Here is a 16,832-nt window from a genome sequence, read left to right as displayed (position 1 = left end):
TCTGCCTCAAAAAAATAAAAGTTACTTTGGAGGAATGGAAGATTGGCCTCCATTGGTGATAGAGTTCTCTAAAATGGATCTGGTTCATCAGTCTATCTCTTTGTAAATAATACAGATGGCACCTTGAATGACAATGACAAAAATAAGATCTAAGGAGAAATGCTGATCTAAATAAAATCATAAAAGCAGTCTTCCTCCGGTCCAATTGGATATGTTCTTTACTACTGCACAAAAGAATAAGAACTATGGCCATATCTCCAGTAATACAAAATTATAGTTTCACCACAGCAGAATAAGGTCATATTTGCTTGGCTATTGTTTTCCAAAACCTTTCTTCATGTACTCATTCTACCAACAGATTTGAGGAAAGCTTAAATTAATGTCCAAGGAATTTGACCTATCTAAAAACAATCTAGATGGAAACTTGTATGATTAATTGGACATGCCTTGCTTGTATTTTTAAAGGAGTTATGGTTTCATTCAAAAATTGCAAATATGTTCGAAGCTAAAAAAAAAAAATAAAACACCCTCCAGTAACCTAGTATTTTATCTATGATATCTGTTAAAATAATTTGAGTTAATGCCTTTAGTATTTAAATTACACTTTATTGTTCTCTAGAGAACATCATCAAATTGCTGGTCACTTTTTATCACATGCTTATATCTCTCCAAAATGGATGGAACACAGATATTATAAACACACAAAAATATAAGTAATAAATTATATTTTTCCAAAATTGGACTGTATGTTGATATCCAAGTGATCTATGACTGTATTGTTTAAAGAAAGTTAAATAAAGTTCATGTGCCTTTCCATACAACAACTATGAATTGAACCAAAATGAATACTTTTGGAGCCAAATATATATTTATTCCAATATAAAAATGTTAAATCTACTTTTAATCTTGTGAAATGCTCAAATCAGTATGGGAACCTACTAAAGTGAAAAATGCTTTTCCATCCAATGAAGGAATAAGTCTGTGAATGAAAGCACTGTCTCTTTTGGCCACCTAAAATTATTCCATATTCACTAAGTCCTTATGATGACGTAAAATTCAGCAGAAGTCTGTGCTTCCCAAAACACATGAGGATGGCACTGTGACAGTAATGTTCCTCTTTTTTTCTCTTTCCTATGTATGACTTCATATTCTCTCCATCTCTTAGCTAAATTTCCTTTTCAACCACCTTCTCATGTATTGATACAGATAATTATTGTCAAAACAGTTTTCTTCTGTTCATCTCCTCTCACTGTCTGATTTAAAAAATTAAACAAGGTTGGGCACAGTGGCTCACACCTGTAATCCCAGCACTTTAGGAGGCTGAGGCAGGCAGATCACAAGGTGAGGAGTTCAAGACCAGCTTGGCCAATATGGTGAAATCCCATCTCCACTAAAATGCAAATATTAGCCAGGCATGGTGGCGGGCACCTGTAGTCCCAGCTACTCCAGAGTCTGAGGCAGGCGAATTGCTTGAACCTGGAAGGTAGAGGTTGCAGTGAGCTGAGATAACATCACTGCACTCCCGCCAGGATGACAGAGCAAGACTGCGTCTGAAAAAAAAAATTAAACATTTAGTGCTCAGCCCTGTGTTGATATTGGAGATGTACAAATGATTAAGACATAAATTAGGCCTGGTGCAGTGGCTCATACTTTTAATTCTAGCACTTTGGGAGGCTAAGGCAGGTGGACTGCTTGAGTAGATGAGTTTAAGACCAGCCTGGGAAACATGACAAAACCCCATCTCCATGAAAATACAAAAATTATCTGGGAGTGGTAGTGCATGCCTCTAGTCCTAGGTATTTGGGAGGCTGAGGAGGGAGGATCCCTTGAACCCGGGAGGTTGAGACTGCAGTAAACAGTGATTGTGCCACTGTACTCCAGCCTGGGCAAAAGAGATGCTGTCTCAAGAAAAAAAAAAAAAAGATATAAATCATGTCACCAAAACTTTATAGCCTTAGGTCTTTAAACAATGTAAACAATCTCCCAGCACTTTGGGAGGCCGAGGCGGGTGGATCACGAGGTCAACAGATCGAGACCATCTTGGTCAACATGGTGAAACCCCGTCTCTACTGAAATTACAAAAAATTAGCTGGGCACGGTGGTGCGTGCCTGTAATCCCAGCTGCTCAGGAGGCTGAGGCAGGAGAATTGCCTGAACCCAGGAGGCGGAGACTGCGATGAGCCGAGATCGCGCCATTGCACTCCAGACTGGGTAACAAGAGCGAAACTCCGTCTCAAAACAAACAAACAAACAAACAAACAATGTAAACAATCAAGCTTTGGTACATGGGTTCCATTCTTTCGGGAAGCAACATGAGTTAGACAAGGAGCATCTACATAAATAGCAGGAATACGGGTTGCTCTGCTACAAACTATGTGACTTTGGAAAAAATCACTTCAATGATCAGGATCCCATTTTCCTCATTTCAGAAATGATTTCCCCAGGCTCAAGTACTCTTCCCCTATGTCCTGTAGCACTGTCCTGAAGTACTTTTACAGCACTACCAAACCCTATGTGATCAGACAATGACTTGCTTATCCTTGTAGCTTCCACAATTGGCACAGTATCTAGAACACCATGGAATGTTTAAGAAAATGTGTTGAGTGAACAACATCCAATGATAAAATTCATTCATCCATTTAAAAAGTGCAGTCTTCCTTAAAATTGAAAAAATCTTACATGGAGGCAAAAGTAAAAAGGAGCGCTTCTTTCACTAAAGCCGGGGATGAAGGGACCAGAAGCCAGCCTGTCCTTACGCCATTTCATCCCTGAGGTCCCCTGAAGATCCCTAGGCTTCTATAATAGAAATTTTAAAACCACTGTATTTGATCATCTCTTGAGACTGCTCTTGACAACTATATGGTTTAAAGTTAAGTACAGCGAATAGCTTTTAAAGTAATGAAATTTGATATCCTAAAATGCATTTGAGTAATCAGTACCCTTCCTAAAATACTTGCTTTCCCAAAGTGTGAATAACTTACACCTAGGAAGTCACTGACCATTTAGTTCACAGTGGATTTACCTCAGTCTAGAGGAGTAGCAATGCACCCTTTCAGGGTGGTGAGTTTGCCAGTCGTTCCACTTATTTCTTGATGTTTTCTAGTGCAAGGCAGGATATTGCAATCCTGGGAATAATTGACTGCTGTCACTTAACCCCAAAAAAGAAGTGCATGGCCTGATGCCAACTAAAAGTGTCTTCTGCTTCTGATTATTTTTGTATGTCAAAACTTTATAGAATGTCTTCATGGGAAGCTCAAAATTTAAGCTAAATAGAAAACAGACCTTCACTTGTATCACTAAGTCACATGCAGTCCAGTTTTAAAATACTGTCTGTATTACAGACATCCATTTTCCTTGGATCCTGGGCTCTAGATGGTTTTAACATTTGCAACAGGTGGACGTCAATTTATACAGTGTGGGCTCCATTGATTTCCTTGGGGGTCAAGGGAAATACCTAAGGGTCATCAAGGATTTGTATGATTGTCTTTGGGCTTAAATTTCTTGGGCATGATTTAAATCAATCAAGTTCGTAATCTTGAAATACATACACATACATGCATATAAGTGACCTGGAGGAAAGGAGAGAACTTTCTTGACCATGTATTGTAGTTCTGTATTTCCCACAAAAAAAAGTTTGCCAGGCAGATGCCCATGTTAACATGAAAATAAATATTGATTTAGCAATCCCATAGTTTCTGAGATCACTATGGATATAGTTCATATAAAACTAGATAATTTCTAAATATTTCACCTTTTCTACAACATGAGTCTGGCGGAAAGACTAAGGAAGCTCTCATTGAACTAGTGTACTTGTTATTCAGAAGATGTAGATGTTAGCTTTTATTTTAATAATGTCTAGGATATTATGTATCAGTGACTGCATTATGTTTATTTTAATCAGGTTTGGGAATACTGAGAAAAACTAAATCTATTTTAATCCTCCACCCCTGAGTGTCTACATTGTGTGTCTGTCGTAAGGAATTAAATTTTCAAGTGATAGAATTGTGAAAACTGAAGATCAGAGTTAAACTTTGCATAAGGCTTTGCTGAAAAACAATTCGTCTGAAGTAGAAACATATATGCTGGGCTTTTTGAGTATGGCTGAAAACATTTTTTTTCCATTTTGAGGTTTAGATATAGGTCATTTAAGGTCTGTGACTTTGTGCTTTCTTTAAGAAATATGGAAAGGCCTGTTTAATGCACAATTTTAGGAGACCTTTGCAATAAGGATTAAAACGTACACAAATTTTTTTTTCCATGATTAGCTAAGGTGTCCACTTAGAGATGACACATTCTCTAGAAGTGATTAGAGATGAGGTATCTTACTAGCTCGTGCCCCTCCTTTCTCTCCTATTCCTTTCCCCCATTTCAGTCTTTCTCTGTCTCTGTCTGTGTCTCTCTCACAGATATACACACACAACAATGAATGAGTCACATTCTCTATCAAACTGTCATGCAGTTGGAGTGGAGGTGAGGAAATTCATCATGAGTGTTTCATTATAAAGTAACTTCATCCCTGTCTGATGAACAGAGTGATTCAGTATGACATGATAATACAGGTTGCTATTCTGTGACTGAAATATGACCACCTGTGTTTTTACAGCATTCCTTTTTTAAAAAGTTTAAAAAAAAAATAGAAAAGCTCTCCTTTATGTTAGGAATTTTTTTCTCTATGTTAAGCAGAAGAAGAGTGTGTGTAACTCTTTGAAAGCCCATTTGTAGAGTAATAAGGGAGAATCCTGAAGCTGAAAACTGCAGCAGCCTTTCTCATGACAGTGAGAAATAGGTTAACCACAGGCTAGTTTCAAGGCAGGAAGAGCTATCTCAAGAAAATTACTATAATAAACAACTTCCTCCACTCTTTGGCAAAAGGAGATGATGGGATGGTGGGGACCAGGTGGACAGGCACATTGATCAATGAGATGACAGTGTGAGCACCACTGACGAAGTATTACCTTGTCATCCAGCTCCTTTGTGACCCTGCCTGCTCTATTCTTCCCAAGGTAAAGGGGTTGAAATGAGTAAGAAAGTGTCTCAAGATACAATCAGTGTAAGGGAAAGGAGATTAGCCAAGTAGCATGGATTGAGTGAAGACACAAGACACAGAAGAAGCAGAGAAGTAATGGAGAATTAATTCAGAACAGATGATAGAAAAGACAGGCTCCAGAGGACGATCCAGAGGTACTTTTGCAATGGCATGTCATTTGTCTAAAGATTGCCATTTGCTATTTGAAGTGGGGGCCTCCAGTTAATTCATGGCAAATACTTTTGTGACGGGTTAGAGAACACTATTTATTTCTCTTCACTACACCCTTAGGAATGTTGATGAGTTGAATTAGAACTGTAGTCAAGGTTCAGTGTGTCAGCCCACACCTTTGAAGCTGCCTAACAGATGCCTTTCCTAATCCCCGATCAGGGTCTTTGTATTACTGTCTCTTGTCAAATCCACTCACTTACCCACAATAGCAATGATGATACCTGGTCATGTTCTTCAAGCTTTGAAGCAAATAAGAAGTCAAAGAAAACTGGCTGAATTTTTATATCACAGAAGTTTCCAAAAATCACAAGAGCCTACAAAAACATGAATCCACACCACAAAGCCATTCCTTCCGTGAGACATAGAACGTAAGGTGTAATTTGAGCTTTATCAAGAAAGGGCCAACCAGTAAAGTCTGTCATATTTCAGTTGTGAAAACAATGATTAAATAAAACGTTTAAATAAATCCAAGAAAACATGGATTCAGGAGATCAAGTATAGTTAAATTAGATGCTAGTATGTTCAAGAAATAAAATTCTTAGGCTCAAACCCAGTGTCACAAAGTAAATGTCGCAGCATGCTAGGGAGGCCCAGTGTTGTCTTTGTTGAAAACTGCATTAACTGTTGAGTTAACACACTTTTTAAAATGTTAAATTAGAATCTTGGGCTTGGTGTTTCAAAGCTTGAGAGGCAATGTTGTGTGAGTGAAGATGTAAGGTTTTTGGGTTAAACAAGACCAGAGACTTGAGTCCCATTGCTGTCTTATTGGCTATGTGACTTTGAGAAACGGTCCATTTCCCTCCACTATTGCAATTAATAGTGCCTTCTTCCTAAGGTCATTATCAATTTTAAATGAGAGAATGCATGTACATCGCTTTGCCTGGCACACGATCAGCATTTAATAGGCATTGTTACTGTTATTTTTAAGGCAACCAGATACATTATTGAGGACAAGAACTGAGTTTCACAGCATGCATCAAATAAAAAGCTAGTCTTTAAAATCGACCTGTAACTTTCATGGCAAAATGAGGACAACTTCTTGAAGAAACGAACAAACAAAAGAGGCCTTAATGAAACAAATACAAAGCTGATTGAGGAAGTTTTAAAAATAGTTTTAACATTAAAAATCGGGGGCCAAAAAAAAATAATAATTTACCCATGCTTACTCAAGATACCCTTTGTTTTGATGTGCCCTAAACAGATACTGCATCCCCTTCCTTCGGAGAGTGGTTGGTAGATTCCAGCCCCTGTCTGTGGTTTTCCAAGTTAAGAAGCTGTAAATTTTATAACTGTGCACCCTGCGGTCAGAGCTGCTGAGTGCTGAGTGCTGAGTCTGAAGTCAGGTGGTTTGTGTGTTAAAGGTAGACATTAAACAGCTCTACAGAGGACCTGGAAGCATTTAAGCAGGTTGCTTGCCAGCTGTAAATTAGAGACTCAATGCCAGTTGGCTGGAAAATTCTCTGGACTTAGTCCAGTTAAGTAGACTGAATCACTGGCGGTCTTTCCAAATCTGTGCCTGTAACAGCTTGGCGATACACTCCAACACGCAGCATGGCGTTGTAAGCAATGGCGTTGTTGTGATATAGTGCCATTATGGGACAGATGCAGTGCTTCTGTGCCTTGAGGATGTTTGTGTTCTCCAGGAATGCTGAGAAAAGCAATGGACTACCTTGATATGGTCACTGAAAATGTTTTAAAATAAATGTGAGCAATGGGAATGATCACTTTCAAGTTACATATTACCCAAGACGTGTTCCCCGGCATTCACAGGCAAAGTTAGCGTCTTAGCTAGGTGGTTGTATGCGCATCTCTCTGAGGTTGTCCTGCTTCCCCACGTCAGTGGGAGAGGCTGTCTTTGGTTTAGTCTGTGGTTTAAAGCATGTGCTTAGATATAATCCAGGCTACCAAATCGGGGGCGGTATTCTCCAACCGTGAAGTGAGAGAGAAGTCATTGTTAGATTGCAGGTTCATTTAGAATTGGAAAAAGTTTGAATTGTGTCTTAAAACTGATCCAAGTGAGAAAACTGGACTGAGCTGGGCAGGGCTAACTTCCTAGGCCTGGGACCTGCCCAGCTGCAGAGGACCTCATGCTTGGAAGGGCCCTGTGGTTTAATGCTTCACCATCACTGTCTTGAAATATTTAATTTTTTCAATCAACGAGTCTTGAATTGTCACTTTGCACTGGGCTTTATAAATTATGTAGCAATTTTTGAGGGTGGATTTGATTTAACAAAATTCTGGTATATTTTTAAGAACAGGGTGAAAGAAAAACACACAGAGATTCTATGAGCCAGGTGGACAGTAATCTCCAAAGATTTAAGTATTTGCAGGCATCAAAGAGTAAGCGATAAGAGGGTTTCTAGGATACTCTTGGTCACTGTTCTTCTCAATACAGGATAAAGACGGGGCAAAGAGCATCTTGGTTATTGAGAAGCAAATAATATATTACAATTGGCACATACATATCTTTTATATATTTGATCTTGGTACTTATTTGTTTAAGTTTTTACTTCCTTTACAAGACCTTTATGAGCTGATGTTAAGTAAATTCTTACATCAGCTTTTTGCGGGTTTATACAAATATTGTCTTTGAGTCTACATGATTACACATTGAACTGTGCACATGAATTTACAGCTACACAGACATTAAAGGCAAGCCTTGAGTCGTTTGATTTTGTAAAGTCGAGAGGTCTTCATTTATGTATTCGTTGAATGCATTAATATGTTAAGCAAATAAACTATAAACAGTATGCTCTATATGCTTCTGGCCATAAAACTGTATCTGTAACACACAACACAGGCATACAACTAGCTACTGTGTATTTTATGAGCTAGGAATTTAAAGCTGCACATTTCTAAGAACCATTACGGTACACTGTGTCAGTTATTTCTCTTCTTGTTTTGGCCAGATACATGAGTTTCATGTTACCATGATATTACAAAACCGAAACCGGACTGCTCCCTTACTGCTGTTTAATAGATCAGTGCTGGTCTTCCCTTTAGTTCTAGAATTTTACTTTGCTGAGGCTCCTCATTTCAAGTATCGGAAAAGCAATGTGGAAAAAACTGTGTAACAGTTTGTCGTTTTCAGAGGGGGAATAGAAATCTTCAGAGGAAATGGAAGGGTTTTGTTTTGTCTCACTCTATGGCCCAGGCTGGAGTGCAGTGGTGCGATTGTCACTCACTGCACCTTCCAAGTCCTGAGCTCAAGCAGTCCTCTGCATCAGCCTCCCGAGTAACTGGGACTATAGGCACATACTCTTAACACCTAGCTAGTCTTTTTTTTAATCCTTATTATTTTTAGAGATGGGGTCTTGCTATGTTGCCCAGGCTGATCTCGAACTCCTGAGTTCCAAAGACTCTCCTGCCTCAGCTTCCCAAAGTGCTAGGACTGTAGGAGTGAGCCACTATGCCTGGCCAAAAACTCAAGGTCTGTTGGTTTGTGGCTTCTTTGCTGTGATCATCACCAAGATCTGTTACTCATAAGTGATAGCTCCAAAGCTCCTTTAGATGATGATGTGGTTTCCTCCCCCAGCCCCAGCTCAGTTTACTAAAACGTTTGATTTCCTTTTGCAGGTTCTATAGCACCGGATTTTCAACCCAAGTAACTCTGACTTTGTTGTGTTTATATGTGAATCTGCCTCATCTTCTCCACTGGAGGATATCACTTCTCCTCCTCCCTAGAGTCATTGTTTTATTGTCTTGACCATGGAAATCACATGAGAGATGATGGTGGCTTAGATCAGGGCAGCAACAATAACATATGAGGTGGTGAGATATAAGAGAAAGTGAAAGTTTAAGTAATACCATTTCTGATCTATTAAATGTGAGTGTCAGAAAAAGAGAAGTCTAGAATGGCCGAGTTTTTATTTTGGCCTGAAAACTGGAAGGGTATTCGCCACGAGATGGGGAAGGCTGAGGGAAGAGCAGCCTTTCAGGGAGAGGGAGGAAAATGTTAGACACTGACATACTTTTAAACATTCAAGTGGAGATGCCAAGTAGATAATCTGGTATGGAAGATGGGTGTCATCTGTAGCTGTGCATCCAGTGTGGTAACCATTAGTCACACTTGGTCATTAAGTTTAAATTGAAAGGTTTTTTAGTTTGACCACACGAGTGCATTTCAAGTGTTCAGTAGCCATATATGGGGCAACTCCGGTGGTCACATCTCGGTGGAGATGAGGGGAGATGGAATCAGTTTGTAGTAAATGACCTGGATTTAGATCCAGGACAGGGCATCCTGAGTAACAGGGGGTGACAAGGAGACGGCTGTGGATACAGACACAGAGACAGGTTTGACAAAGGGAGATTGTGTGAGTTCCCTTCTTGCTGGTTGCATTGGTAATTTTTTTCTGGTTGGCTTGAGTGAAGGTCTGGGGCAGCCTGACATCTGCTTGTTTTTGCTTAATACTGGTGACACTTTTATCATCACAGTCTTTTTCTTAAACACATTTTTTTCCTAAACACATCCTGCTGTTCACAGCAACATTTAAAAATGTTTTGCCGTGAAACCACATGCTATATATGGCTTAGGCTCTAGAATCTGTCTAAAAGGTGAGAGGAGAACATATTTCAAATGCGTGTTGAAAATCCATCAAACTACTTTTTGAATCAGCAGAATGTAAGTCCTGGAAGCTCAAAAGGCAAGAACTAATGTTCTTTTAGATTTTCTTTGCGTTTTTATTGGGGATCTGTTTTCCTGTGGCAGAAAATATTAGGATCTAGTTTGAATGGGAGGAATGGGTGGTACTGGAAAGGAGAAATGAGTGTCATTTATTTCTGTATAGCGCTTACATTTAAGTTTGCCTCCTTTACGTGCATGTGTGGTGATGTTACCCCATTGTATTGTAATCCCATTCCGCCTTGTGGGTCTTAGTTCACCAAAACTCTTATGCATCACACTCATATTGTATTGCCACACAAGTAAATATGGTACACTGCATAATTTCCTCTGGTACAAGGTGTCTGCATTTTTGTTGCATAAAAGCAAACCAAAGTGCTACATCTGAAATACCACTGGCCGGGCGCGGTGGTTTACGCCTGCAGTCCCAGCACTTTGGAAGGCCAAGGCAGGTGATCACCTGAGGTCAGGAGTTCAAAACCAGCCTGGCCAGCATGGTGAAACCCTGTCTCTGCTAAAAATACAAAAATTAGCTGGGAGTGGTGGCGCGTGCTTGTAATCCCAGCTACTCGGGAGGCTGAGGCAGGAGAATTGCCCGAACCCAGGAGGCGGAGGTTGTGGTGAGCCGAGATCGCGCCATTGCACTCCAGCCTGGGTAACAGGAGCAAAACTCCATCTCAAAAAAAAAAAAAAAATTTTTTTAAAGAGTAAAGTGAAATACTGCTGTAACTGAATAAGACATTGAGCTATTAACCAGCATCAAGGTCATCTTCTGAATGTAAAACTGCTCCCACAATTCTAGTTTGACCATGAATAATAATGGCAAAGTTTTGTGTTTATGTAGTATCAGATGAAAGCACTAACAGAAACAGTGCAGGAAAGCAGAGTATTTATTCAAAAATACTACGGAAATAGGGAAGCATAGTATTTATTCAAAATGTGTGAAATGTTGTGTTAAATTGAACATAGGATTCCAAGAAGAGCTGTATGACTTAGCTGTGAAAGTGAAAAAAAAAAAAAAGAAGAAAGTAAAGATCTTCCAAACTGTAGGACTCTTAAGACTGATTTTGAGATTTTTACTGGCAATTAATAATAATTGGGCATTTGTTCATTGTAATGGTACTACCTGTTGTGTTTTATATCGATTTTGTTTTGGATGGGGGTGGGGGATCATCTGTTAACATTTTGATTGACTCTGCAAGGCACCAGAATTTGTTTTGTTGTACAACAAAGTGATGTCCACACTGTGGAATCTTGAGAGTCAGTCCCATACTCCTGGACGCATTTAAGCTAATGGCAAAATAGAAGCCGTTTTGTAGCATCCTAAAGAGTGATCTGGCAAAATGAAGGGCCTTGAACAGCTGCCTCCCACCCAACTCTAATGAAGGTGGGATCCCACCAGATGGAGATAGAGCCAGAGGTTCCTATTTTTAACTGCCAATCAGCTTTGCCTCTTAGGCATGAATGCCCAGTTTTGGTGGTAAAGAATTTTCCGCAAGATTCATGGAGTGGGAAAGAACTAGCTATTTATATTCATGCTTTGAACTTGAAAAAGAAAAAAAAAAAAGGAGTAGTTAAGAAAAAAGGGCATTAAGAAGGGACACAGATATGTTTCCTACATCAAAAACAAGGTAATATATCACATTGTTTAGGCACACTGTGGTTGGTGGCTTTAAGCTAATTCCCTAGTCTCTTGTGTGATCTTACACAAGTTCTCCTTCTCTTTTGTTTTTTTTTTTCAAATGAAAATATAGGCAGCTACATTATAGAGTTGTTACAAGAATGTCGTATGATGCATTAAGAACACCTGCAGAGAGCTTGGCGCTTGGGAAGTGCTTGATACATGGCTGCTCTCATTTTAGTAGTCAGACTTTGTAGGATCAGATTTTTCCCAAGTCTTTGCCTTTTTGGAGGTTAAGTCTATTCTAATGCATATATTCCAATTCCTGATTCTGAACATGTTTCTCTTTTTTTTCTTACCTGCTCATCCTAGCACAGAGTTAACAAATTCCCTTTGGGAAAATTTTCTATGGAAATTACATTAGAAACCCATTTGGATTCTGAAGTCGATAATAGCAACTCTAACTGGGGTATTCTGTGGGTTTTGGAGTGCTTCCCTTGTTCCGACTTTCTCTGGCACCTAGGAGGGAGCTTGTAAGTCGTGACCTAGGATAGATCATGAGAATGTGTATACATAGATTCAGTTTTAACTATTATCTGTAGGGCACCAGTATGTGTGTTTACCATGCTAGATTTTTAAGTTAGGGTTGAGATCCAACAATAGAACCTTTCTTCATTATAATACACGTTTGTACGTGTGTGTGTGTGTGTGTGTGTGTGTACACTGTGGGCTTATGGCCAATGTCAATTTTGTTTTGCTCTTTAGCATCTACCTAAAGCACAGTTTTGATAAGGTGAAGGTACACATTTGTAAGTGTCATGGGAAAACTTTAAGTCAACATAAAACATACTTGGGAACAATGAAGTATACCAATGTTAAGGTCAAAATGTCATGTAAATATCTTTAAAATGTTCAGTAAGATTTCTGGAATTCCAGGGTCTGACCTCTATCTTGATCTCTGATTTTTATCTTACACTATCCAGATTCTGATGCAAGGCAAAAATCCGGGGATAGCTTGGAAGTATGCACTTCCCAAGGTCATGAATGGAACTCCACCCGCCACAAAGAGACATGCTCATGCCTGGAGTATCGTGCAGTCGGAGTGCTCCGTCTCCTGCGGTGGAGGTACCTGATTTTCTACTTCTGCCTTCCAAGTTTGTCTCTCTTAAAACAGGTTCTTTCACTCCAGGCCTCTTTAACATAATATGGTTTAAATAAGCCACCCAAGAACTGTCTTTTATTAGAACCATCACCAGGAAAGCAAATATAAGGGCATTAGTTAAGGATTCTCCTATATGTGATGAGAAATCAGCTCTCACAAAGCTCAAATCAACCACAGCCAAGGCTCAAAAGTTACTCATATAAAACTTACGGGGAAAACATATAAAATATATTTACTTATTTACAAATATAAGCATACATTTGCTTATATGCCTGTTCCAACACACACAACATACACATATACACATATATGTTATATATATATTGACTTTTTATAATAAGAAAGTCAAGATTGGGGGAAACTGTAAGCTGAAAATTAAACACACACACACATACATAACCTTCCATTTGGAAGTTATAAAAGCTAGGGTCAAGGCAACTGAAGACACATACACGGCAAACTGCAGACAGCTATCTGAGACATGGGTATCACCTCAGGGGTGAGGTCAGCAAAGGTTCTTTCACCAGAGGAATGGATTAAATCTGAGACATTAACCCTGGCAAGGAAGGAACAGCAGCAACCATCTACTCAGTGAGCAGAAGGAAGGCATTTTATTTAGATGTCAGTAATGTCACATATTTGGAGGTTAAACAATTGTCACACTTGTCCATTTGGGAGGAAGAATACGTGCCCATAAAGTAGTTCCTGAAACCAAAGCATGAATGTGGGTCTCTAGTTTCCTGTTAGTCAGAGCACCTGGTGACAGTGAGCTTCTCTACTGCATCCATCCCACTGAGCATAATAAGGCTTCTTAGCACCAGAGACAGACAAAGCAAAGATACAGAAAATGAAGAAAATCTTACATCCGAAAGCCTTATCTATAGATGCCCGTGCCATTCACAAAATGTGAAAAAATACTTTTTAAGTATACATATATAAAATAATTAAAGGTAACACATTTTCTACTAATACACATTTAAAGGCAATGAACAATAAGGAAGAAAGGTAAATCCTCAAAATTTTTAAATCTGGAATAGACAATGTTAATATTTTGATCGGTATCATTTTGTTTTGTCCCTATGCATATGTAAGCAAACGTGTTTGACAGACTCAGTCAGGACATGAGTATCGTTTTCTATTCCTCTTCGCCGAACTCATGTTACAGACATCTCTGTACACTCTGCTCTGTTTCACTTCATCATAGATGATGAAGTTTTTCATATACCCAGTGTTCCTAGAGAACATTTCCAATAGCTTTCTGGTATACCAGGGAGAGAACAGTTCCTTGGGAAGAAGAGAAGTTTGATTTGCTTTCCATTTTCAGAGACTAAATCCAGCCAAGAGGAGGATGTGGGGAAGCCAGCTGAGGAATTCTCTTCTCGCCCTGACTTAGCAATGCCTTCGCATGATTAACAGATGCTGGTGTGTCCTATGTCTAGGAGAAAAAGAATTTAGATGAATAAGTCCTATTAAAGTAAATTATTAACTTTTAGGAATGCTGATTGTTTTTGTTTTTGTTTGAGATAGGGTCGTACTCTGTCACCTGGGCTGGAATGCAGTGGCAGAATTAGGGCCACTGCTGCCTCAACCTCTGGGGATCAAGCAGTCCTCCTACCTCACCCTCCCAAGTGGCTGGGTTTTGCATGTTGCCCAGGCTGGTCTCAGACTCTGGACTCAAGCGAACCCCCTTCCTTGGCCTCCAAAAGTGCTGGGATTACTAGTGCGGGCCACCGTTCCTGGACTTGGTGTGGTTTTTGTGAGTGCCTCCTGAAATCAAACCTGCTTCAACGCAAGGAGCGGGACTGACTGCTAATCATCATAGCAGGAGTGACTTTTTATCCTTTCTCAGATTACATTTGAAGACAAAGTGTCATGTAAATAAAAAACACAGTTCAAAGGGAAGGCAGCATTCCTATTTAGGGAACTAAAAAATACAGTTATTCACACATTAAAAAAAAAATGTCTGTCCCTGATAAGTAGTTCTGAAATGAACATTGAAAGCAAGGAAGTGGATTGCCGCTAAGAAAGCAAAAGCAGAGCCCTGGCTGATAGGCTTGAAGGCATATTTAGTGAGTTCTGTTTTTTGCTTGTGTGCGCCCTGTACTCCTAAGGAAGTATGAGATGCGTCATGATAAGGCGGAATCTTCGGGTTTCCATGTATAACTCACTAACGGTTTTTCTTTGATCATCATCATCCATCTGATAATGAAGTTTACCTGGGATGCTTCCCTTTAGAGTCGTTCTGTTTTCAAAAGATTGTATTTATCACTTTACAGTTCCAGTATCCACGTCAGTCTTGAAAACCAATAATCTACATGCTAAAATTATTAAAATATGAACTATGTTATCTTCGAGAGTGGAATGGAATTCAAATTAGTGGCAGATTTCCTCAAAAGGAGGTGCTTCCACAAAATACTTGGATTCCATGTCTGAAATAAAACATCACAATGCTGGTAAATCAGAAGCTAAACTTAGAAACCAAACTGAACTGATAATCTGTAATTTTCATTTTGTCACTTCTGATGTCTTACCAGGTTACATAAATATAAAGGCCATTTGCTTGCGAGATCAAAATACTCAAGTCAATTCCTCATTCTGCAATGCAAGAACCAAGCCAGTAACTGAACCCAGAATATGCAACGCTTTCTCCTGCCCGGCTTAGTAAGTCATGTGGAAATGTCTTTTTGTTGACTTTTGTAGTTGTATGCCTTCGTGGTTGTTACAAGATGATAAAAGCCCACTGTCAATACTGCTAATGGAAAGTGAAGCAAAGGTAGATGCAATACTTTAAAAAGTAATAGAAGATGAGCTAGGCATGGTGGCATGTGTGGGAGGCTGAAGAGGGAGGATCAGTTGAACCCAGGACGACTTCTAGGCTACAGTGAGCCATGATTGTGCCACTTATGTGTTAGCCTGGGTTTAAGAATGACACCTTGTCTCTAAAAAAATTTTCAAAAAGAAAGAAGATGGTTGAAGTTTAATTACATGAGTTGAAAAACACAAATTTACTTTTGGTACTCACTTGACTTTGGCTTGATAGCCAGGAAGAAATTACTGGCTGTTTAAAAGCAAGCTTATTTGGGATATGATGGCATCTTTTTTGGGGGAGGAGGAGTAGACACACGGTGGTCTTACTCTGTCACCCCCGCTGGAGTGCAGTGGCCTCATAACAGCTCACTGCAGCCTCCACCTACTGGGTTCAAGCGATTCTTGTGTCAATAGTTGGCATTACAGGTGCATGCTATCATACCTGGCTGATTTTTATATTTTTGGTAGAGATACGGTTTTGCCATATTGGCCAGGTTGGTCAGGCTGGTCTCGAACTCCTGACCTCAAGTGATTTGTCTGTCTCAGCATCTCAAAGTTGTGGGATTACAGGCGTGAGCCACCATTCCAGAATTACGGTGCTTTTTTTTTTTTTTTTTAAACCTTTACATAGATATTCCTCTTCTCTGAACTGAATCAGACAGATACTTAAGACAGAATATGAAATTAGTTCAATTTGCATGTGGTTGTGTGCTTAACATTTATGTAAATGGTCCCAGAATTTAAAAATCATAATACTGTGCAGACCATGAAACCCCAAATGCAGAATTACACAGAAGCAAGACACAAAAAGAATCAGGTATAGGCCAAGTGGTATCTCCACCGCTGATGATGGTAGCCTTTGAGGAGCAGTGAGGTTGGTCCTGGATTGACTTTAGCCACGCTATTGTTTGAAGACTAATTTTAAGTAATCTTCCCAGTTAAATGGAGTCTCTTTTATATGTGTTTTATCTTCTGACAAATTCTATTTGCTAAATAGAATGGACAGAGTTTCTTCTAAAGCAGTGTTGCATTCACCAAAGTGTTAGATCATCTTAATAAGCAGTGTTTGGTTCGTGGTGATGCAATCATATTACACAATCGTTATATATCTATACACACACAGTTTTTCTCATAAATAATAGTGCATTTGTCATAATCACATGGGGTTTCAGCTCTTCAGCAATCCTGTCTGCCCAATTTTCAACCCAGTTTTTCTCTCAGGCTGTGGAACCAACTGTATCATAAACACTAAGAGGAGAAATAAAACTGGAGGAGAGGGGCTCCATGGACTTTCCTCTTTAGCTAAGAAATATGTCTCTATGAATTATTCCAACAGCTTTTAGAAATGAACCCAACAGTGTGA

At 39.3% G+C, this 16,832-nt stretch overlaps 1 protein-coding gene across 4 annotated transcripts in view; it reads left to right on the top strand.

The window, feature by feature from the left end:
• The window catches only part of ADAMTS18 (ADAM metallopeptidase with thrombospondin type 1 motif 18), a 173,104-nt gene that overhangs the window by 121,634 nt on the left and 34,638 nt on the right, over positions 1-16,832 (top strand). For all 4 annotated transcript variants that reach the window (XR_013530523.1, XR_013530522.1, XM_078358380.1 and 1 more), the window contains 2 exons: positions 12,483-12,624; positions 15,196-15,322. Coding sequence is in view for 2 of the 4 variants with exons in the window: in XM_078358380.1 (XP_078214506.1) it covers positions 12,483-12,624; positions 15,196-15,322 (269 nt within the window). In the remaining 2 variants the exon portion in view is untranslated. The remainder of the gene's footprint in view (positions 1-12,482; positions 12,625-15,195; positions 15,323-16,832) is intronic.

The sequence above is a fragment of the Callithrix jacchus genome, chromosome 20 (assembly GCF_049354715.1).
Source record: "Callithrix jacchus isolate 240 chromosome 20, calJac240_pri, whole genome shotgun sequence".
In the NCBI taxonomy this organism is placed as follows: Eukaryota; Metazoa; Chordata; class Mammalia; order Primates; family Cebidae; genus Callithrix; species Callithrix jacchus.
This window is presented reverse-complemented; position numbering and strand designations above follow the sequence as displayed.